Source organism: Myotis nattereri (assembly GCF_964212035.1).
Source record: "Myotis nattereri genome assembly, chromosome: 5".
Classification (NCBI taxonomy): Eukaryota; Metazoa; Chordata; class Mammalia; order Chiroptera; family Vespertilionidae; genus Myotis; species Myotis nattereri.
In genome coordinates, this window is record NC_138080.1 from 108,430,388 (window position 1) to 108,453,599 (window position 23,212).

General features: G+C 60.1%; 2 protein-coding genes across 2 annotated transcripts in view; both read left to right on the plus strand.

Moving 5' to 3' along the window:
• The window catches only part of RADIL (Rap associating with DIL domain), a 57,286-nt gene that overhangs the window by 22,417 nt on the left and 11,657 nt on the right, over positions 1-23,212 (plus strand). Inside the window, exons 6-8 of the mRNA XM_081093155.1 lie at positions 675-1,266; positions 21,616-21,839; positions 22,214-22,822. Coding sequence (XP_080949281.1) covers positions 675-1,266; positions 21,616-21,839; positions 22,214-22,822 — 1,425 coding nt within the window. The remainder of the gene's footprint in view (positions 1-674; positions 1,267-21,615; positions 21,840-22,213; positions 22,823-23,212) is intronic.
• Positions 5,527-14,191, plus strand: PAPOLB (poly(A) polymerase beta; the record flags this gene model as incomplete). Its single annotated transcript, XM_081091896.1, has 1 exon — positions 5,527-14,191. The coding sequence occupies one exon, from the start codon at positions 5,527-5,529 to the stop codon at positions 7,447-7,449; it is 1,923 nt and encodes a 640-aa protein (XP_080948022.1). The 3' UTR covers positions 7,450-14,191.

Below are 23,212 nucleotides of genomic sequence, written 5' to 3' on the forward strand. Positions count from 1 at the left end.
CACTGGGTGCACTGGGATGACGGCTGGCTGACACATCAGAGCTCCCAGGAGTGTGTACCGACCCCTCCAAGAGCAGCTGTGGCCTGACCGCAGCCCGAGTGCCAGGCGGGACGCAGGGGGAGGACTGCATACGTTCCCGTCTTGCCTCCGGGTCTGGAGGGCCCTTTTGTGTCACTGTGCGGTCACATGGACATCACAGTGCTGCCGTCCAGGCCGCAGCTCCTCCCAGCCGGGCCGGCGCTGTTGCTCACCCCGCCCGCCCCGTCCCGGCTGTGGTGTGGGAGAGGGAGGCCAGGCGTTTCCCACTCCTGCGCTTTACACCTTCTCTGTGGGGCCATGTGGTGGGCGGGGCCACCTCGGGAGACAGGCCACGGCCGCTGTGTCCCTGCCGCGCCGGGTGTGCAGGGGCCCGGCACTCCCCGGGTGTGGGGCCCATGCAGCAGGGCGGGGCCTCCTTTCCGTGCGGGTCGCGCCTCCTAGCGGGCCTTCCCTGCGGGCTCCTCAGCGCTCCCCCGCCTGCTCCCCCAGGTCGCCGCTGCGGGCACGGGGCCCCCGGGCGTGTCTGCGGCTGTGCTGGGTGCGGCCCAGGGGGCTGTCATGTCTGTTCAGTTCACGGGGCCTCGCGTGCCTTCGCCGCCCCGACGGTCGATGCTGACCCACCCTGTCTCCTCCAGGACGCGGCCGCCTCCCCAGCTGTGAGCTGCAGCCTCGCCCGTGAAGACGGGCCCACCATGTTCTATGGGACCCACTTCATCATGTCTCCGCCCGCCAAGAGCAAGCTGAAGCGGCAGGGCCAGCTGCTGTCCAGTGTGCTGTCCCGCACGCTGAGCTACAAGTACCGCGACCTGGACACCACCTTCGCCGACCTGGGTGCCAGCGACGACCCGGCGGAGCTCTCCACTCAGCTCTCAGCGCCCGGGGTCCTCAAGGTGTTCGGGGACAGCGTGTGCTCGGGCGCCCACTACAAGAGCGTGCTGGCCACCGGCCGGTCCAGCGCCCAGGAGCTGGTGCGGGAGGCCCTGGAGCGCTACTCCCTGAGCCCCGACGGCGCCGGCCAGTACGTGCTGTGCGACGTGGTGGGCCAGGCCGGCGACTCGGAGCGGCCGTGGCAGGCGGAATGTGTCCGGGTGTTCGGGGACCACGAGAAGCCGCTCCTGATCCAGGAGCTGTGGAAACCCCGCGAAGGCTTGTCCCGGAGGTTTGAGCTGAGGAGGAGGGCAGACGTGGAAGAGCTGGCGGCCAAGGACGTTGACACTGTGACGGCAGGTGAGCAGCTCCCGGAGGAGACTCGCCGGCGGGCTGGGCAGGGCAGGTGGAGGCCGAGGGGCGGCAGGCCACAGCTCGTCTGCGTGTCGGTGAGCGGCCTTGTAGGCAGACCCTCCTGGGTGAGGCGAGTTGTCCCCTCTGGCTGTCCCGTCATTGCTGCAGACACCGTGTCCAGAGCCACTGGTGTGGTTACAGGAAGTCCTGTGCCCAGGCCTGGCGACTCTTAGGGGCATCCAATGCAACGATGAGGGGCTGCGGTGTGTTTGGGTGTGGGGGGGTCTGTGGGTGCAGGCAGGGGCCCGTGCTGGAGGAGGCCCCGCCCAGAGGCAGTGGGCCCCTGTCCCCCTGAGGTGCACAGACAGCGGCAGCTCTGAGCCCGGCCCCGCGGCGGGAGGGCTCGGTGGCCCGTGGCCGCTGCTCCGCGTCTGGCTGCTGTTCAGTTGGTGGAGAGAACTGATTATCTTAATAGGCAAGTGAAACAAAAAATCACTTTTCAAATATAAGACTCTTAAATGTGTCTCAGGTCACAGTTGGCTTTTTCTTAGTGTCCCGTAGAAACGGTGGCTTTGCATGAGCACGTGGACTTGGCTTGTGTGGCCGTCAAGTGGCCTCAGACCTTCTCGATCTTGTCTTCTCCGGGTGGAGGGGCCTTAGAGCCGCTGCTGCGCTCGCCCTGAGCCGCGCGTCTGCGAGGCCTTGGGAACACTCCTTCCTCTGGCTTCGCGCGGGGCGAACGCGGAGCCACCTGCACTTTGGTGTGTGCAGCGGGGGTGTGGGGGCTCCCAGGGGCTGGTGTCCCTCGGGCCTGGCTGGGACTGCTGTGTCACCCAGCGACAGTGGTGCCCGGCGCGGCGGCCCTCTGTCACCTTAGGCAAATTGCTTCGCCTCTTTGGGCCTCAGGTTTCTGATCTGGAGAATGGGGTTCTGAAGTGATGTGCGTACAGCCCTTAGCACAGCCTCGGGAAGTCCCCGTTGTGTGGTGTCGTCACTATATTAACACTTCCTGCACGTGTGAGCAGGGTGCTCTGTGCTCACAGGCCGGGGTCCCCAGACGGGGTGGGGTGGGGCCTCGAACAGGGCGCAGGCTTTTACCACTGATGTGCAGGGTTCTGCACACGGGGTCGAAAAAAGCAGGTCACGTGGAGGATGTTATAGTTGCTTTAAGTTGTAAGTATCAGACCAGCCCCTGATGGCCACACCCCATGGGTCCCGGTGCTGGGTTTGCTCATTTGCCCTGACCCTCCTCCTTTAGAAGACGTCCCAGGAGGCCAGGCTGGGGTGTGGGGGCGGGGCCGGGGTTCAGCTCGAGGCCACGGTCCCACCCGGTATTTTCTCCACTGCGGCCAGCCCTGCCTGTCCTGAAGGTCACGGCCCCAGGTCCCGGGATCGGCGTGGGAAAGCCTGCTCAGTGTCGCACAGCTGGTTCCTGGCGGGGCCCTGGGGACGGACAGCACCTAAGGGTGGGCCTTGGTCTTGGCGCACTGCCCCTCAGACCCGTACCTTTCACAGCAGCTGAGGCAAGACAAGGCCGCTGCTCACAGCCTATTCAACTTGGTGGTGGTTTTGTAAAACCTTTCAGATAAAGAGTCCATTGAGCCGGCTGGTCTCGCTGACACACTTCTCTGGCGGAAGCGGGTTGTGTTACCTGCCCGGTGCCGGCCTCCCAGGCCCCAGGGAGGTGGCCTTCCTTCCTGGCCTTCCCCTCAGGGTGTGGTCTGGGCAGTCAGTGCCTCCTGACCTTGCCACCCCCTTGCCGGTGACAGTAGAGAGCGTGGCGATGGGGACAGCGTCCTAGGGCAGGCACGCTCGCCTCTGTCCTTAGAGAGATGGGAGGGCCAGTCAGGGGCGGCGGCCAGGGACAGACTCACGTGGTCGGAGCCCTGCTCCAAAGCTTGACCAGGGTCCAGACCTTTGAGTGAGCGCCTTCGTGTGGCTATTCCCATGATGCATGGATACGTGGACACAGGACTGTGTGCACTCACGCGTGTGCACGTGGCATGTACACTCTGAACGGCTCCCTGTGCAGCGGACGTGCTGCAGCTTCTGCGGCCTCGCAGGTGCCGCCAGAGCCCTTCATGCCCTGTGAGGTCTGCTCACCATCCTCCGGCCCCTCTGCCATCCTCACCAGCCGTGGGAACCACAGAGACTCAAAGTCACTGTGAAGTGGGCCCTGGCGGGCAGCTCAGCTGGTTAGAGCATTGCCCCTACACCAAGGTTATGGGTTCGATCCCCGGTCAGGGAACATACAGGAATCGATCAGTGAATGCACAGATAAGTGGGACAACAAGTCAATGTGTGTCTGTCTGTCTCTGTCTGTCTTCCCCCTTCCTCTCTAAAATCAACAAAACAAAAACCTCACAGTCCCTGTGAAGCGGAGGTGAGGCATGAAAGGGTGTCGGCCCAGGGCTGGTAACTGGGTTAAGTTTGATGAGAAAGGATCTGGGCTCATCCGTCTGCCCTGGGAGGGGCCCTTGCCCAGCTTCTACCACCTGCGGTCGTGTTCCCCGTGAGCAGTGGTGCAAAGGGGACTGCCTGTGTGTGTGTGTGTGTGTGTGTGTCTGCGTGTTCCCCCGTGAGCAGTGGAGGAGGGGAAGGGACTGCATGTGTGTGTGTGTGTGTCTGCGTGTTCCCCCGTGAGCAGTGGAGGAAGGGAAGGGACTGCATGTGTGTGTGTGTGTGTGTCTGCGTGTTCCCCGTGAACAGTGGAGGAAGGGAAGGGACTGCATGTGTGTGTGTGTGTGTGTGTGTGTGTCTGCGTGTTCCCCCGTGAACAGTGGAGGAAGGGAAGGGACTGCATGTGTGTGTGTGTGTCTGCGTGTTCCCCGTGAGCAGTGGAGGAAGGGAAGGGACTGTATGTGTGTGTGTGTGCCTGCGTGTTCCCCGTGAGCAGTGGAGGAAGGGAAGGGACTGCATGTGTGTGTGCACGCGTGTGTCTTCGTGTTTGCGTGTGTGTGAGGTCAGCGGCCTTCCCAGGCGTCAGGTCCCTGTCACAGTGGTTCCTGGTTCCAGCCGCTGCCCCGCAGAGGACCACAGTGGGGCTCACCGGTTGCACTGGTCTCAGGGTCGGCCTTTAGCCAAAGCCCAGGGCACACCTCGCAGCAGCTGTGTGTGTGTGGGGGGGGGGGGGGCGGGGGGCGGGTGGAGGAGCCGGGGGAGCCCCCTGCGTCCCGTCTCCTGCGCATGGACTGGTTCCCCAGGAAGTCCCGTGGGAAAGCGGGGGTGCTGGTCGGAGGAGGGGGGAGCAGAGTCCAGCCCCCTTCAACTGCCTTTCACAGCTGCGCTCCCGGTCTCCAGAGCATCCCCGTGTGTGTCAGTCTGGGGGCGCCCGCGGCGTGTGTGTGTGTGTGTGGGGGGGCGGTCGGGGGGTCGGGGGGGTTGGGTTGCGAGTCCCTGCGATAAGCCGTCAGCCGCGGGGGTGCCGCCATGGGGCCATGTGGTTTCCGCCGCGGCCGGGTGGGTGAGGCTGTTTGTTTCCAGGGCGGGGAGCGGATTTCCACGCTTCCAGCCGCGGCCCCACGGGCAGTTTGGCGACAGCTCTTGGCTGCGGGGGCCGCGCCAGGCCACGGGACGGTAGTAGCACCCACGCCTCTCCCCTTCGCCGGCTGCACCCCTACCCGCTGGGCATCCCCGGTGGCTGTGGGCAGTGCCCGGGGGCGCCCGGCCCTGGACTGGGAGCCGTGGGTTGGGGTGAGCTCAGGGTCACCCTCCCCGGCGGCGCTCCCGGGGCCGTGCTCCCCTCCCAGGCGCTCCCGGGGCGCCGCGAACGCGTGTCCGAAGCGGGACGGGGACGGTGCATGCGGCTTCCTTGGCCTCAGAGGCGGAGGAACTAGGTCTGAGGTGTAAGAAATGGCGAGAAGGTGATGGATGGTAGGTCAGAGCAAACGTAGAAAACAGTAAAAAAGCCAAAAACCGAGGCTCATTCCCCCCCTTTCCCCTGCCCGCCCCCCCCCCCCCAAGCCTGAAGCCCGGGTTCCACGGCGGCCCCCTGGAAACTACAACTCCCGTGAGGCTCTGCGCGGCACGCGTGCGCCCTGCATCCGCGGGCGTGTGGCCGTTCTAGAACGGCGCGGCGGGTGGAGGGCCCGGGCGCCATGTTGGGGCCCAGGGGACAGCGGAGAGACGCTTGAAGCGGCGGGAGCGGGTCAGACCCGGGCTGGTAGGAGCCCCGCCCCTCCCGCCTCAGCGGATCATGACCCGGGCAGCGGCCACGGAGGTCGCGGTGGCGGGGAACGTGGCGTGGCCGGGCCAGCGCTAGAGAGGATGCCGTTTCCGGCGACAACCCCGGGATCACAGCAGACCCCGCCGCCACCCAGGCTCTACGGCATCTCCTCCCCCATCAGCTTAGCCGCCCCCAAGGAGACAGACTGCGTACTGACCCAGAAATTAATTGAAACCCTGAAGCCCTTTGGGGTTTTGGAAGAGGAAGAGGAACTGCAGCGCAGGATTTTAATTTTGGAAAAATTAAATAATCTGGTAAAGGAATGGATACGAGAGATCAGTGAAAGCAAAAGCCTCCCGCCCGCTGTGATTGAGAACGTCGGCGGCAAAATCTTCACGTTTGGCTCCTACCGGCTAGGGGTGCACACCAAGGGCGCCGACATCGACGCGCTGTGCGTGGCGCCGAGGCACGTGGACCGCAGCGACTTCTTCACTTCCTTCTACGACAAGTTGAAACTCCACGAGGAAGTCAAGGACTTGAGGGCGGTGGAGGAGGCGTTTGTCCCCGTTATCCGACTGTGTTTTGATGGGATAGAGATTGATATTTTGTTTGCAAGATTAGCACTGCAGACTATTCCAGAAGACTTGGACCTAAGAGATGACAGTCTGCTTAAAAATTTAGATATTAGATGCATAAGAAGCCTTAATGGTTGCCGGGTAACCGATGAAATCTTACATCTAGTACCGAACATTGACAACTTCCGGTTAACCCTCAGAGCTATCAAGCTGTGGGCCAAATGCCACAACATCTACTCCAATATACTAGGGTTCCTGGGAGGCGTCTCCTGGGCCATGCTTGTAGCAAGAACCTGCCAGCTGTATCCAAACGCAGTGGCATCCACGCTTGTACGTAAATTTTTCTTAGTGTTTTCTGAATGGGAGTGGCCAAATCCAGTGCTACTGAAAGAGCCTGAAGAACAAAACCTTAATCTGCCTGTATGGGACCCAAGAGTAAACCCCAGCGACAGGTACCACCTGATGCCTATAATCACACCGGCATACCCACAGCAGAACTCCACCTACAACGTGTCTGTGTCCACGAGGATGGTCATGATCGAGGAGTTTAAACAAGGTCTTGCTATCACACATGAGATCTTGCTGAGTAAGGCAGAGTGGTCCAAACTGTTTGAAGCTCCAAGCTTCTTTCAAAAGTATAAGCATTATATTGTACTTCTAGCAAGTGCACCAACAGAAAAGCAGCGTCTAGAATGGGTGGGCTTGGTGGAATCAAAAATCCGAATCCTGGTGGGCAGCTTGGAGAAGAATGAATTTATTACACTGGCTCATGTGAATCCTCAGTCATTTCCAGCACCCAAAGGAAATCCTGACAAGGACGAATTTTGCACAATGTGGGTGATTGGGTTAGTATTAAAAAAGCCAGAAAATTCTGAAGTTCTCAGTATCGATCTCACCTATGATATCCAGTCTTTCACAGACACAGTTTATAGGCAAGCAATAAATAGTAAGATGTTTGAGATGGATATGAAAATTGATGCAATGCATTTAAGAAGAAAGGAGCTCCACCAGCTACTACCTAATCACGTGCTTCAGAAAAATAAAACACATTTGATGGAAGATGTCAGATTGACAGCTTTGAATGACAGCAGTCTTGACTCGTCTGCTGACAGTGAAAACAGCGTGTCTGTGCCTTCACCTGCAAGCACTGTGAAGACTGGCCCAGTGACTGGCTCCTCTCAGGGCAGAAACAGTCCTGCTCTGGCTGTAATGGCAGCATCTGCGACCAGCGTACAGGTTACTGAAGTTACCTTGCAGCAAGGGAACCCCAGTGAGAGCCCGGGGGGTGCAAGCGAAAGCGTTCCTCAGACTGCCTCACAAGCTGCCATTTCTCCACCTCCAAAGCCCACGATCACTAGACTTGTTTCTTCAACACTTCTGGTAAACCATGCCCCCAGGCCTGCAGGGGCCGCAGCCACAAACATAGCTAACCCTATAGTAGGCGTCTAGAGGACTGTCTCACCTCACACAGACGGGCGACCGAGGAAGCTACGGTAGAAGAGGAGCGATCTTGTGAAGAGACAGCACAACTCCATGAGGAGTATGCAAACAGCAGCTTCTCTGTTGGCCGCAGGAAACATCCAACAGAAACCTTTCCAATGTCCCTGCTCTCCCTGCAAATCCTATTCCTGTTAACAAGACTTCAATAAAACAGATTGAACTGATAAACACACCATCAAGCTTCCATAAATATCTGCCAACTCGATCTGTTGTCTTCAAATGCTAAAGGAGGAGAATGAAGGGTGCCAAACTAGATCAGACTCCAAAGAGATTTAGGCTGACTTGGTAACTCCCTTTGCTGGGCTAATCTTGATCAGAAGTCCAGGTTAGTACTTGAAGCTGGAAGTGCTGCTATTATTGTGTAGATTATTAATGTCTCAGCAACAGCTATGTTAACTATGTCAGAGGACTACTTCCCTTACAGAGAAAATGGGAGAAAAAACCTCCAGCTATCTTTGTACCCGTGACTGACATCTGGACTGCATTTATGTTTGATGCATTGGTGAGGGAAATTTGCCATACAAATTGGTATCAGATATCCTTATATTGATGATGCACTTTATGTGTATGATTAGAAATGAGCACTAATTTCAGAGGTTTCAGCTTGATGAATTTTAGTTTTTTCCTGACGCATTTTCATTGTTAAGCTCCAAATTGGATATCGCTGTGCAGCGCACTGTACTTCAGACAAAGCAGGAAAGTTAATCTAGCGAAGTTCCTGGGAGGTAGCTGTAGCCCTTTACAGTGAAATGGTAGCTCTCACGGTATATATTTGACATCAAAACAGTAGTTAGTAATTCCTTGGTTTTGATGGGACATGGTCAAGAAGTGACATTGTTTTTTTCTGTAGGATTGTTTTATAACGCACACAATCAGCGATCAAACAGTAAACAAAGTCTTGGAGCTAACAGCTCCATGTTCTGTTGTCCTTAATCATCTTTCTTACAACAAGATAGCCTTGTGTCTCCCCACTGCTTTGCTTGTATGCACACGGTATGCTTGTATGTTGTTTAACAAAAAACCCCAGAATGCTAGTATTTTCTTAACCATGATATGAAATCAAGTCTTGTGGCCACATGGCACAAAACATGAAATTTTGGTTCCAGGGCTAATATTTTAGTAAAACTTGACTGAAAGTAATGCCCGTGAAACACTAGTCTCAGATGGCCACTTGATCTCTACACATGAGAAATTTTGTGAACTTCACAGAATACCTATTTATGGGGCATTCATGTCCAACTTAAACAGGTAAGCAGAAAGATCTTTTCTCTAAGAATTTTATGCCAATTTTTGTTTATTAAAATCCATCAGTAAATTTTACATCTAAAAAATAATAATTTCTAGCAAGGACTTGACATATAGTTGGCTTTCCACTCTTTTGTTTTATCCTACAAACTATTAGGAACACTTTTCTTTTAAAGAAAACACCACTCATGATTATGCAGAACATCCATGTTCAGGAAACGTGAATGACAACAGACACAGATGAATGACAGCTGTCGTAACCTGGACACAGCACCCTGCCAGGTTCTCCATTCGTCCAGTTCTGTCTCCTCCCCTCTCATCTGCGTCCCTCTACCACCTGTGCAGTTTCCACATTAAACTGCAGTTCCTTAAACCCTTTCTCTATCCTTCTGGGTTAATTTTTCCACAGTTGAACTACAATTTCCTTCCTTTTGTCTGTGCAGTAATTGAGCCCTTCTTTTCAGCACACAGTGGGCCATTTCACAGCTTAGCCTGTGCAGCCACCAGCCTCCTGCGGCCGTCATGAGCCACGCGTGCCCGGTGCCCAGTGTTTGCAGTGGCTGTGGCATCGGGTGGAAATCGCCAGACACGCATTTAGTCCTGTCCTTGTGTTTACACATTGTTTTACTAAGCCGGGGACTTCTAAATTCTAGTTTCATTACCTGAATATCAGACTATTTTCTCATATGATGTATGTAGTGTCTCATGACTGGAGTTTGCTTTGTCCTATAGCACCTGTACTTGTATTGTTTCAAGCGCTATTTTGAAAACAGATGATGTATTTCTCCACTGAAAACACAATAAAAATAAACAGCAAAGAAGTTAGTAAAGGGGTCTAAACCTGGCATTACCAGTGCGGATGTTCTTACATTGCTTGGAGCAGGGTGAAGCCGCTGAGGAGCGTTCTGACTATGAAATCTAGAATTCATGTTATACTATTAGGGGAAATTACGAAAAGGCCGAAACTTCAAATCCGTAAAGGTAAAAATTGGAGTTTAAAAGTCTTAATCCAAAAGAAGGCAGGAAAGAAAGGGGGGGGCACATAAAAAAAATAATATAAAAAGAATACAATCTAAGGTGGTGGAAATGAAACCAAATATCTGTCACTGTGTATAATAAATGGAGCAAACTTCCTGACTAAAAGAGATGGTCAGATTCCATGGAAAAACAAAGCCAGCTGCGTGTTGTTTTTCTTTCTTTTTATTTTATTTTATTATTATTTTCTTTTTTTTATATGAGAGACACACCCAAAATGTAAGACATAAGAGAATGGAAAGAAGAAATACTGATGAAAAGAAGCTGTTATGTAACAATATCATCCAAACAGATTTCAAAGCAAAAAAAAAATGACTAGGGACAAAAGGACCAGTGCATTAATGATAGAAGAAAACACGCCAGGAAAATGGAGTGATTTAACACCGGTCTGCACTCGTCAGCCTCCACATAAGGTAACAAAGATAAATAGAAATTGTCAGCGCCACAGAGGATTTTAAAACAACGCTTTCATTAATGGCATCAAAATGACAAGAAGGGAACCGGTTTGGAGCCCGACTGGCAAACGTTTTCTGTAGCGCTCGGCCGGAGAGTGAGTACTTTGTGCTTTGTGAGGCCCCTTGGTCTCTGTCCCAACCACTCGCCTGCCTCTGGGGTGAAGGCAGCCCTGGACAGTATGTACACAGGAGGCCAGGCTGGGTTTCTCCCTGCTCCTGGCTGGGGTTTGTCACCCCTTACCTAGTGGACATTTATGGTAGCGCCCGCCACCCAACATTTGGAAGTGCATATTATTCTCAAACTAGGGGTCCAGTGCATGAATTCATGCACCTTGGAAGGAACTGTGGGCCGCGAGGCTGCGGTGGGCACAGGGGCAGGCCTCAGCCCATCCTCTGTGCCCCTGTCTGGCCCCTCTGGCTGCGGTCCCCAGTCCCCTTTCTGCTGGCAGCCCCGCTCCCACCGCTGTTGCCACTCCCATGCGCGGATGGTGCTGGCCCTGCTTGCACCCGCTGGCGGCGTGGAGCAACTGGGGCTGCTGTCAGCAGTGGGTGCGAGTGGAGCCGGTGCCGAGCGATCAGGACTGGCGCCAGGCACCAGCAGCAGGTGTGAGCGCTGGGTGGGACTGCGGTGCGCGGGAGCAAAGAATTTTCAGTAACCACCGGAGGCTTGCCCGATGGCAGTGACCCGTGCCCCGCCTTGGTCTGGTGCCCCCGCTCACCTCCACCATCCCGCCACGGCCGACGCCTGCCATGTTCCGCGCGCACCCCCCGATGGTCAGCGCACGTCATAGCGACTGGTTGTTCGGTTGTTCCACCGTTGGTCTATTTGCATATTAGGGTTTTATATAGATAGATAAGCATTGGGCATGTGCAAAAATTAACCCTGTGCTAGATCAGAAAGTAGGACAACATCTTTCAAAGCATCAGCTTCACAAAACATGTTCTGTGATTCCAGGAGACACAACAAACTCCCACCATGAAGAAAGGCTGAGGGACAGAGTCCCTTCACTGTATCAAATAATGAACAAAAAGACGCTCAGCCACATTAGTAGTAAGGAAACTACAAACTAAGATGCAGAGATATTTCCTAAAGTTCAGTGATCAGCGTGGCGAGGCTGAGGCGCTGACACAGCGATGACGAGGGTGCGAGTCGCTTTGATCCCTTTGGGAGATGGTTGGGTCTTGTCTGGTGCCATTGACATGCCCACTCCCTGTGTTCCATCTATTCTGTGAGCAGGTCTCTGCCCCCAGGCTGTGGGCACTGATGGGCTTCATCTCACTGGTCCCTTTCTCCCTCGAGGTGGCCTGAGTGTGTGGGTCACCTCGGCAGCCCTGTCCGGAACTCTACACACCCTCCAGTGTGCCATGTGACTATCACAGTTCTCCCTCTGTGTCACGGGTCAGAATAGTTGGGGAGCCCGCTGCCCGAGTCACCAGGAGAGTCTGTAGCGTGTTCTGTAATAGTTAAAGCTGAAGTACCCTACAGATGCACACGTGGGGCTGACACAGGGTGTGGTGTGCAGTAGACAATGGAAAGCAGAGAGATTCAATGGACCGTAGTTACATGATCGACGTGGAGTCTGCTCATAATGTGGAGGGAAACAGGAAATTGCAGAAAAGAGTGTGGGTGTAATGGACACACGGTTTAATTTAGGGTTACAGGATGCGTGGCGTAGCTGTAGCTGCAAAGCAAGGGGATGCGAAGCACGGACTCCAGCCGGGTTCTCTCGGTGGGGGAGAGGCGGGCGAGGCAGGGGTGCAGCTGTGAGCTCGCAGCCAGACTGCAGTGCCCACTCTCTCGGGCTGGGGTGTGAAGTGGTGTTCATTTTGTCCTTAGTCTGAGTTACAAATGTGTTCATGTATGCGAACTATTTTATCTATAATAATAAAAGCATAATGTGCTAAATAGACTGGACAGCCGAACAACCTTCCGGATGACCTTCTGGACGAAGCTGGGGCTGCAAGGGCCAAGGCAGACAGAGCAGCGATGGGCCGAGCCCCTTGCACAAATTTCGTGCATCAGGCCTCTAGTAATTTATAAACCCAAGTGATATCTTAAGAGTGATATCAGGCCCTAGCCGGTGTGGCTCAGTGGATAGAGCGTTGGTCTGTGGACTGAAGAGTCCCGGGTTCGATTCCAGTCAAGGGCACATGCCTGGGTTGTGGGTTCGATCCCCAGTAGGGGGCGTGCAGGAGGCAGCCGATCCATGATTCTCTCTCATCATTGATGTTTCTATCTCTCCCTCTCCCTTCCTCTGACATCAATAAAAATGTATTTGTAAAAAAGTGATATCAGCTAGGATCACATCTGGCCGGAAACAGTAGCTGAACACACTCAGCGACCTTCCTCCTCGTACAGAGGATGTGGGGTCAGCACTGACAGATGCCCCTCCTGGCCCCCACGGACCAGCGTCCTCGCCGTTCAGCCCCGCCGCTCTAGCTCCCGCCGTCCATCCTCCAGGTCACCCCGAGGTCACCTCAAGATGCAGGATGATTGCAGGGCCACCATCACACTGTCACTTCCAGCAGGAGAAGGAAGGGCCCGGGCAAAGGTGTCCCGCACACTGTCTTCCTCCCATGGAGCGTCCTCAGAAGTCCCTACAGTGGCCTTCCCTCCTCTTTCATGACGGGGACTTAGTCCCAGAGCTGTGTCTACCTGCTGGGGACCTCGCTTCATCATCGCTCACCCTCGTGCTGTGGGAAGAGGGCAGGCGGGACTGCAAGGCCAGGAGGGCAGTGGCGGACCCGGTGCCCATAGTTAAGCGCGCAAACTCTTCCAAACCACGCGGCGGTAATGGAAAGCACGTGAGGGGGCGCTAGCGTGGCAGGAGGGCCGCAGCTTTAAATGCGCACACAAGAAAATGGGGGCCACCTGCCTACATCACTAGGCACAGGGGGCATCATAGCCGGGAGAAGACAGGAGGACGTCAGGAGTAAAGAAGCAGCAGGTCAGCAGGCAGCGAGGGGCCGGGCAGCGAGGGGCCGGCTCTGAAGAGACTGACGACAGTCAAAGCTGGCAAGGCTGGTGGAGAGAGTGACGACGGGGCACAGACAACCCAGGGGCCGGCGGGGCAGAGCTGCGGACACGGGGCAGGCCTGTAGGAACTGCCGCCAGCGCGAGGCCAGCGAGTCCGGAAGCCCCGGCGCACGGACTCTCCTAGAACCACCTGCCAGAACGCGCTCGCCCCTGGAGAGCCGGAGCCGCCTGCAGCCTGCCAGGGACCGCAGGAGGAGTTTGAACGCGAACCGACCCAAACCAGCGTGAAACCACGGAAACATCAGACCCAGAGGCTGTGCAGACCAGCTCTCTCTATTCAAGGACAAGGCTGGGCCAGAGAACAGAAAGGAAGAAACCTTTTACCAAACACACACTGTAACCTTCGTGTCCAGACCAGAGGAGGGAAGGCTGGTAAAGAAAAGTTATCAGCCACATTCACTTTGGAATGTGGATGTGAAACCCAAACACACTGCCCAGGGCGGATGTCTCTGGAAGGCGAGGATGACTTAACCCCTGAAATGCTGGCTGGTGAGGTGATGCTGGCCGTGGCGGCGGCCTCAGCGCCTCTGCTCAGGGCGGACTGAGTGTCCTCACCACGCGACGAGGGCTTAACCCAGGGCACGTGACCTGAGAGTCCCAGTGTCGTTCGTGACCAAACTATGGAAGTCACCGCTGCCACTGCACACATCTCCCCGTATCACAGTGGACTGCCTCCGCAACGGGCAGGAATGAGCACCAACAGGATGCTGATTAAAAGGGCAAGCTGGAGCCCTGGCTGGTGCGGTTCAGTGGATAGAGCATTGGCCTGCGGACTGAAGGGTTCCGGGTTTAATTTCGGTTAAGGGCACATGCCCTGGTTTCGGGCTCAATCCCCAGTAGGGGTCGGGCAGGAGGCAGATGATCAATGATTCTCTCCCATCATTGATGTTTCTATCTCTCTTCCTCTCCCTTCCTCTCCGCAATCAATAAAAATATAAAAAGCAAAACAAAACAAAAAACAAGCTGGAGAAGGATACACACCCCATGGGACCATTTCATCAAAGTTTAAAAAATTTACAAAATGAAACAATACTTTCCGGAGGTGTTTCCTGTGTGCACCTGTCTCAGTCCTAGCCACGGGGGAGGAAACACACCTGCACGTGTGGGGACCGTGCCCCAGGCAGCACCTCTGTGCCTCCTGGTGGGCGAGAGAGTGCCCCCGCAGCTGTCACATTCTCCCTCTCCCCCGGCCTGAGTCACGTCCTGTGTGACTCCTGCCCAGGGGTCCTCAAACTACGGCCCACGGGCCACGTGCAAATACAAATATTGTATTTGTTCCCGTTTTGTTTTTTTACTTCAAAATAAGATATGTGCAGTGTGCATAGGAATTTGTTCATAGTTTTTTTTTTAAACTATAGTCCGGCCCTCCAATGGTCTGAGGGACAGTGAACTGGCCCCTGTTTAAAAAGTTTGAGGACCCCTGCTCCTGCCTGTGGGCCTGGGACCTATACCGAGGGGAGGGGTGTCAGACGCACATGGCTGACAGGAGAGGGGAGCTGGGGGGGGGGCTGGGCACACTGAGCGCTGGTGCCATCAGAAGGAGCCCGCCTGGCGTGGGGGAGCGGGGAGAGGCCTGCCCACGCGGTGAGAACATAGTCGTCCCCACTCCTGGTTACATTAGCGTTTGTTCATCTTAAAGGATGTGAAACACACACACACACACACACACACACACACACACACACACACATGGAGAGAAAGGCCAGCGCCCGCGCACCATTCCCCTTTCACAGGGAGGACGGGCGACCTAGATGAGCAGCTGGACAAACAGGAAAGCAACCCTGAGGGCTGCCCCTGGGCCCAGGACGCCGGGCCTGACCGTGGGAGCCGCGCCTCGCCGTCTCCACAAGGACCGCATCCTAACAGCTGCCCCTCCGTCTGGCCTCTCCAGGAGGGAGGTTCTCCCACCCGGGGGCCCAGGGCTTTGGTTTCTGTCAACACCCCTGGGTCCCCCTGAAACTGGCAAATGCTTTCAGGACGAAAGTGCTCGAAATCCCCTACCTTTAGGCCGGCTGCCGAGGCGCGGGAGGAATCCAGTCCGAGCTCGCTCCTAGGAGGCGCGAAGAATCAGGTCCAAGTTCGCTCCAACGGCTGGTAGGGGCTGCCGGCTGTGTCTTGGGGAGTCCCCGGCCCCGGCCTCCACCCCGCGCCCCGCGCCCCGCGCCCTGGTGCTGGAAGCGCCCTCCCTCTGCTTTTCCAGGTGCATGTTGGTCAGGCCCACCTGGCCACGGCGAGCCCAGCGCGATGAGCAAAACTAGTCACACCTGCAGCACCTGCTCGCAGCGAGCACGCCCGGGGGCTCACGCGTCGCACTCGGGCAGGCCCTCTCCAGGGGGCAAGGCCACGGTCATCGTTCTGGCCAGCACACATGCCCTCTGGCCCCAGGGGCTCACGTCTGCCCCCATATCCCCACCCCCAGCCTCCCCGAGTCTCCTCCCAAACCCTGGCCTGGAAGTAACGTGAGTCAGGTGCGGCCGGACTGCGGTCAGCGAGCTCCACAGGTGGCCGTGGGCCGGGAGCGACCGCCTGGCTCCGGCACAGGTGGGCAGGCGTCGGGAGCGTGGTGTTCTGTGTCACAGCCACACGTCTAGTGGCTGGAATCAGCACGCTGCCTGCTCGGGTCCCAGGGCTCAGGAGGCTGCGTGGTCGGCGCCCGGCAGGGCTGCGGCCTTTCTGCAGCGCGAGGGCCGCTCGCCAGTCCACGGCTCGGCTGGCCTCTCGGGGTCTCCTTCCTGGCTGCTGCGTGGGACTCCCCAGGCTCATGCAGAACTCACAGCCGTCCTTCCGACGGCCCTGAGGAGGCTGAAAGGCCCCCCCTCAATAACCACCCAGTCCTCACAGCTCAGCCGCTGCCTGGCCCGCAGTCCCACGAGTCCAGGCTGCTGGTCATCCCAGGATGGGAAGGTGTGAAACGTGCGAATGGACACACAAGGCTGTGTGCGCTCATCCGTTCAGGAGGTTGGAGTATGTACGTTTAAAAACATTTACTTACTTTCACCAAAGGGATGTGTGTGCACAGCTACAGCCTCTTTCCTCACGGCTCATTACAACCCCGAACGGCAGGCGGCCGGACGCAGCCCAGCGCCGCCCCCTTCCAATGTCGCCCTCCCCGGGACTCACCTGCAGTGTGCACTGTTTCTCTTGGGCATGTAATTCCACCCCTTGGCATGACCCTCTGGCCTCTCTACTCGTTTCCACGTCAGGCTGCCTGGCGACTTCCTTCCGGGAGATGGGGTTGCCGCTCTCCTCGCCCCCCAGCCCACTCTAGTGCCTGCCCCGCCTTGTCCTAGGAGCTTTGTTCAGGTCGGAGCGCAGGTTGGGACACACAAGGTTACCTTCCTTCTCGCCCAACTTTTCGTTTCTTTGGTATCAGTTATTGCCATTATCGTTTACTTGTTCGCTCTTTTTCTTGGCACTTTCTGCCAATCCCACATTCTCCCCTCTGCCAATGACCTTCCTGTTTTCAGGGTTTTAGCTGCTGGCTGCTCCCAGAGCCACCGGCGTGGCATTTGAGAATGAAAATACTTTTCTTTCCTAGAATTCTGAAGGTTGAGTCCATTCTCCCAGCTTCCAGCCCCACAGAAGCGGCAATACATTCTGAGCCGCCCCCCTCGCCCGCTGCCCCCCTCCCCCTCCCAGAAGCACGTGCGCTCTCTCCTCTGGCCTCGGCCTCGGCCTGAAATGCGGTGTGTGTCTTGGGGTGTCTTCCCCCTGGTGCTGGACTTTCACTTTATTAAAACAATCACAGTGGTAGCCATGACCACGTTGCTGTTGTATCTCCCATAGCATCTGGCTGAGATCACTGGCCCACGCCCACTTGCCTGCTTCCGCCTTTGAAACCTCCGGGGGGAGAGCTGACTTGGCCATTCAGCCTGAGCCTCCCTCCTCCAGGCCCAGAGGCTGGTCCTCCCTGCCTCCGGCCGCCGGCTCGGGCTGCGTCTCCGGCCTGAGGAGCGCTTTTCCGACTTTTTCTCTCCAAGTTTCTCTTCTTTGTCTTTTTGCTCAACTTTCAGGGCTCACTCCTCAGCTCTCTTCCAACCTGAAGTGCGCGGGAGCTCATCCCAGAACCGCGGGCCTGGCCAGGGGGGTGGGGTGGGGGTGGGGGGGTGGCAGGGAGTGAAGACAGTGAACAGGTGGCCGCGGGTGGCTCTGGACCAGGCTGGCTCCAGGTCCGGCTCCCGGCTCCCGGCTCCCGGCTCCCGGCTCCCGGCTCCCGGCTGGGCCAGGAGCGCTGGGCAGGGCGGAGGGCGCCTGCCGCGAGCTTGCTGGCATTCGGAGGAGGAGCGCCGGGCCTCCCGCGTCCCCTGAGAAGGGCTCAGCGTCCCGGGAGCCGACTGGCCTGCGGTGTGAGCCGAGACCATCCCTGATCGCACCGCACCCCCTTCCCGCCCGGCCTGCGAGCTCCACGTCCCCCGGCTGACTCCTGGCGTCGGCATGTTAGCTGCTGGGGTACCGTTCTCCTCGTTAGGTTCCGGGCTCCGCCCAGGCGGGAGGCTGCTCCCTGGACAGTGCCCGTCCGTCCTTCCCAGGCGACTCCCCGGGCCAGTGCTCACCCGCGGCCGCCGTGGCGAATCTGGAAGGAAAGCGGGACTGAGAGGCAAAGTCTCCTGGAGAGGACGCTTCCGGCGTTCCGGTGCCTGGACCGGGGCCTCTTCTTCGGGGTGCACCCCGGACACCCGCCTGTGCACACAGACTCTGGTCCCGCTCACCGCGTGGCCTTCCTCACTCTGACCGTGCAGGCGTGCGCCCAGCCATGCCCCTGCGGCTGGTGGGCGGTTCCCTGTTTTCTTTGTTTGATGCTAACCTACATCGCTTTACAGAAAGCTTGGCTCCTTCCGATTGTTTCTGCAGGACGGCAGGTCACACGGGACATTCCTGGGGAGGAGGGAGACAGCTGTGGATACAGACAGACTTGTACCTTAACACTGGAGGCCCGGTGCATGAAATTCGTGCAGGGATAGGGTCCCTAGGCCTGGCTGGTGATCAGGGCTGATCAGGTTCCCCGCCTCCTTCCCCAGCTCCCTCAGCACCGCTGGTCACCCACCGTGTTCCACACCGCCCCCTGGTGGTCAGCGCATGTCATAGCGAGCGCTCGAACTCCTGTTCTGGTCGAACTCCCAAGGGGACACCTTGCAATCAGCCTACACTTGGGGGCCACGGCCCGTTTCGGTCCCACCAGCAGTTCCATTTGTCATGTGACCCCGCATTCCACGCCTCTGCTGTGGGGCAGGGAGAAGTGCCTGTGGTTTCTATTTCCCATTCGTGCCCGTCTCCCACCGCCTCGGGCGCAGGGGAAGTGGGTGCGATGACTTAACCAGCCGTCTGCACCGTGACCGGCCCCGAGGAACACGAGGCCGTGGGGTTAGGGCCTCCGTGCACCTGCCTATGTGTCTGGAAGAGCAGGTCTCGGCCAGTTAGGGGTCAGGGTCCAGTCAGAGCTGCGGGAGCGAGTCCTGCCCCGCCAGCCGTGCCTCTGAGGCCTCCGCCCGGAGCGGGTGGAAGCAGCGGAGCCGAGGGCGCAGGGACAGCAGGGCAGACAGGCCGGCGGTGGCCCTGCCGGCGGATTTATCGTCCTGAGCTCCCGGAAAAGCTGTTTCTCCTCCCAGCACTGTCCCCACGGCAGCGGGAGCCCAGCGGGAGCCGAGGACAGCGGCTGCTTCAGAAAGAGTTCTGTCGCCGTCGCCCAGCGGAGGCCTCTCCTCCAGTGGCCAGGGGCGCCTGCGCGACTTCGTGTGTGTGTGTGTGTGTGTGTGTGTGGAGACGGGGGGCGGGGGGGCCGCAGAGAGCCCCATGGCTCGGGAGACACCCACTGCTTCGCGGAAGAGAACTGCGGGGTCCGCCCGGAGCGAGCCGGCCATGGGGGGCCGCTGATGGCCCGCTGCTGCGCCTTCGGCAGCTCCGGCCTCCCCGGCCCGTTAGCACCAGCTCAGGTGCGTCCGGCCTGCGTCCCCCCTTGTTCCTGAAATAAAGTAGAGAAGAATGCAGCTGACACCCGACTACCTGCCAGAGGCGACATAAAAGCTTCTCATCGTATTAGAGTTTTTAAAATAAAACGAGCGAAACCGCATATCAGGAGTTGCTTACATCTGAAACCCCCTAGCATGGCTCCCGCCCGCCCTGCAGTGCTGGGGGCCCAGGACCACCAAGGAGACCTGGGCTGGACCCGTGGCGGCCTCTGAAACTCCCCGGTGGTTCTGAGTGGGCCGGCCATCCGCCATGGGGTGCGGGACCCCAGCCGGCCCTGGGGATCGAGGAGGAAAGGGGACCTTCCCAGCGGGTGGCCAAGGCCCCTGCGACCCATCCACATGGGGAAGGGCTTGGCGCTGGACCATCGTGTGGGCTGGTTTCCAAATGTGCAGCCCCGTGTCTGCAGTGGCCAGAGCCCGGGGCCGCCATCCAGAGAGAGTGGTCGTGGGACAGGCCTGCCCCGCTGTGCTCCCTGCTCCCCTGCCCCCACCTCCCCCTGCCCCCACCTCCCCCTGCCCCCACCTCCCCCTGCCCCCACCTCCCCCTGTCCCCACCTCCCCCTGCCCCCACCTCCCCCTGCCCCCACCTCCCCCTGTCCCCACCTCCCCCTGCCCCCACCTCCCCCTGCCCCCACCTCCCCCTGCCCCCACCTCCCCCTGTCCCCACCTGCTCCCCTGCCCCCACCTCCCCCTGCCCCCACCTCCCCCTGCCCCCACCTGCTCCCCTGCCCCCACCTCCCCCTGCCCCCACCTCCCCCTGCCCCCACCTCCCCCTGCCCCCACCTCCCCCTGCCCCCACCTCCCCCTGCCCCCACCTGCTCCCCTGCCCCCACCTCCCCCTGCCCCCATCTTCCCCTGCCCCCACCTCCCCCTGCCCCCACCTCCCCCTGCCCCCACCTGCTCCCCTGCCCCCACCTGCTCCCCTGCCCCCACCTCCCCCTGCCCCCACCTGCTCCCCTGCCCCCACCTGCTCCCCTGCCCCCACCTGCTCCCCTGCCCCCACCTCCCCCTGTCCCCACCTGCTCCCCTGCCCCCACCTCCCCCTGTCCCCACCTGCTCCCCTGCCCCCACCTCCCCCTGTCCCCACCTCCCCCTGTCCCCACCTGCTCCCCTGCCCCCACCTGCTCCCCTGCCCCCACCTGCTCCCCAGCTCCCCACCTGCTCCCCAGCTCCCCACCTGCTCCCCTGCCCCCACCTCCCCCTGTCCCCACCTCCCCCTGCCCCCACCTCCCCCTGCCCCCACCTGCTCCCCTGCCCCCACCTCCCCCTGTCCCCACCTGCTCCCCTGCCCCCACCTGCTCCCCTGCCCCCACCTGCTCCCCCTGCTCCCCACCTGCTCCCCTGCCCCCACCTGCTCCCCAGCTCCCCACCTGCTCCCCCTGCCCTACCTGCTCCTCCGACCTGCTCCCCACCCCCTCCCGCAGGCCCCTCCTGCCCGGCTGCCCCTCCTGCGGCTGCTGGCCGGCTCTGCGGCAGACGGGGAGCAGCAGCTGCGCCACTGACAGGCATGCACTGCGCGGCCTCCTGCCTCCGGGGCTGCTTGTAGCAGCTTCCTCTGGAAGGCAGGCCGCTCTTCACGCTTGCTGGGCTCCCGCTCCCGGTAAGGCGGCGCCCTGGGCCCGGCTGTCTGCCCGCACACCCTCCGCCTTCGGCTTCATCTGGTTGTAGGCCGATGCCGCGGCGGGGACGGGACGGGAGGGGGACGGGAGGGGCTGAGGATGAGCGGGTCAGCAGGGCAGGTGGGAGCGGGGTTCAGGGGCTGCTCAGCAACCCGGCAGCAGTGGTGCAAAAGGGCGCTTCCTGATGGATAAGACTGTCTTGTCGGGGGTGTGCGTGCACATGTATGTGCATGTGTGTGTGCATGCATGTACGTGTGTTCTCTGACCGGGCAGTGCGGGGGCAGCCTCGGGAAGGAGCAGCCAAGCTGTCCTAGGAGACCAGCTGGCTCCCCGCTTCCTCCTTGTAAAGCGGGGAATGAAGGGCCCTCTCATCAGCCTCAGCGCACGCCCTGGACGCCTGCGCGGCCGCTGCGGGGGGACGGGGATCGCAGGCTCCGGGGGCGCCTGCATGTGACCGCGGCCGGTGCTGCCCTGCCGTGGGCTTGCGCCCCGAGGGGAGGGCGCCGGGCTCGGCAGTGCCAGCGACAGGACAGCTGGGCTGCCTGGCTTGGGGGCGGGGGCGGGTGTTGGAGGTGCCCGGCCTGACGAGGATGAGCGAGTGGGCGGAGTCCTGCGGTGCCCCCCCCCCGCCCCCCCAGGCTGGCAGCGCGGCAGTGCTGTGCGGTGTTAGGAGAGGCGGTTCCTGCGACGGGAGGCAGCCGGGTTGGGGCCAGGCCTCCACGGGCTCTGGCTGTTCACCCGCGTGGCTTCTGTTTCAGGGATAAACGCCCAAGCCCGGAGGCTGCAGCGGAGCCGCGCCAAGGGCACCCCAGCCCTGGCCTCGGGGGGCGCCCGGAGCCCCCCGGCACCCCTGCTACGCCGCTCAGCCAGTGAGAGCAGCCTGAGCCCCGCCGCCGCCCAGGAGCCCGGCCAGGACGCCATGCGCTACTCCCTCTACGAGTCGCCCCACCTGCTCCTCCTGCAGGGCTACAGCCAGCAGCATGTGAGCACCCCGCCCGCCCTGGGCTGCCCGCAGAGGCCGCTGCCCCGCCCCCCCCCACCGCCCCCCCCCCCCGCCCCTGCCGCCCTCCCTGTTCCACCTGTGCTGTCTGAGCAGCTCCCGCCCCGGCTGCCGGCTGCCGAGCGCACGGTGACACGGGCTGGCAAAGCTGGACCAGCTGGGGGCTCGGCCCTCGTCTGGCCTCTCTCCTCTTCTGCTCGGGCCCTCGCTGGGTTCTGGGAGCCACCACGGCTGCTCTGGGAAGCTCCTTCCCGGACAGGGTGGGCGCCCCTGTGGGCTGCCGGGGCAGCAGCCAGTTGGGGAGGGGTGTCCCAGGACGGGAGCCGGCAGACAGGGACTCCGCGCTTGCCTTCCAGGACAGCCTGGTGTACGTGCTGAACCGGGAGCGCCACACCGTGGGCCAGAGGACGCCCTCCAGCAAGCCCAGCATCAGCCTCTCGGCCCCCGACATCCTGCCCCTGCACTGCACCCTCCGCCGCCACCACCCCTCCGGCCGGGAGCAGGCCGGGAGCCTGCTGGTCCTGGAGCCCCTTCCCGGGGCGCCCGTTGCCGTCAACTTCTCGGAGGTGGGGGGCCGGACCGTGGTTCTGCGCCATGGAGACCTGCTGTCCCTGGGCCTCTACTACCTGCTGCTGTTCAAGGAGCCGGCACAGGCCCAGCCGCTGCCCGCCCCGGCCCTGGCCCGCCTCCAGGCCCTGCCCCACAGCTGCCGGATGTGCGGCGCCCAGCTCCGCGCCCCGGGGGACACGCGGCCGCGGCAGCTGCGCCTGGAGTTCGAGCCCGACGTGGAGGACGCGCTGCTGCAGCGCATCATGACGCTGGTCGAGCCGGGCGGCGAGGACCACAAGCTGACCCCCGCGTTCCTGCTCTGCCTGTGCGTCCAGCACTCCGCCACCCGCCTCCAGCCCGGCTCCTTCGGGCAGCTCCTGCTCAAGATCGCCAGGGCGATCCGCGAGACCGTCTGGGTCAGTCTCCGGCCGGGCAGCGAGGGGTCCCTGGGGGCTGTGGCCACAGGGGCACGTCCTGAGTCCTGCCTCTGGCCTGTCCACACCTCTAGCCCGGGGCACTGCTGTGGCCCTGCACCCTCGTGGGGTCAGCCGTGGCTTCCTGAGCTTTGGGCCCGTGTCCTCCCCTGGCCCCGCCCGGCCCCACCCTGGGCCTGGGAACAAGGTGCTAGGGGCCCCGAGCCTCCATGTGGCCTGGATGCCCCGTGCTTCCTGCCGGGAGCAGGGTGAGCCCTGCCGACCCACTGCAGTGCCTTTGGGACGCGGTGGTGGTGGCAGCCCAGGACCAGCCGGCCGCCTTCTGTACGTGGAAACCTCCCTCCAGGGTGGTCCCTGGGCTGCGGCCCCTGA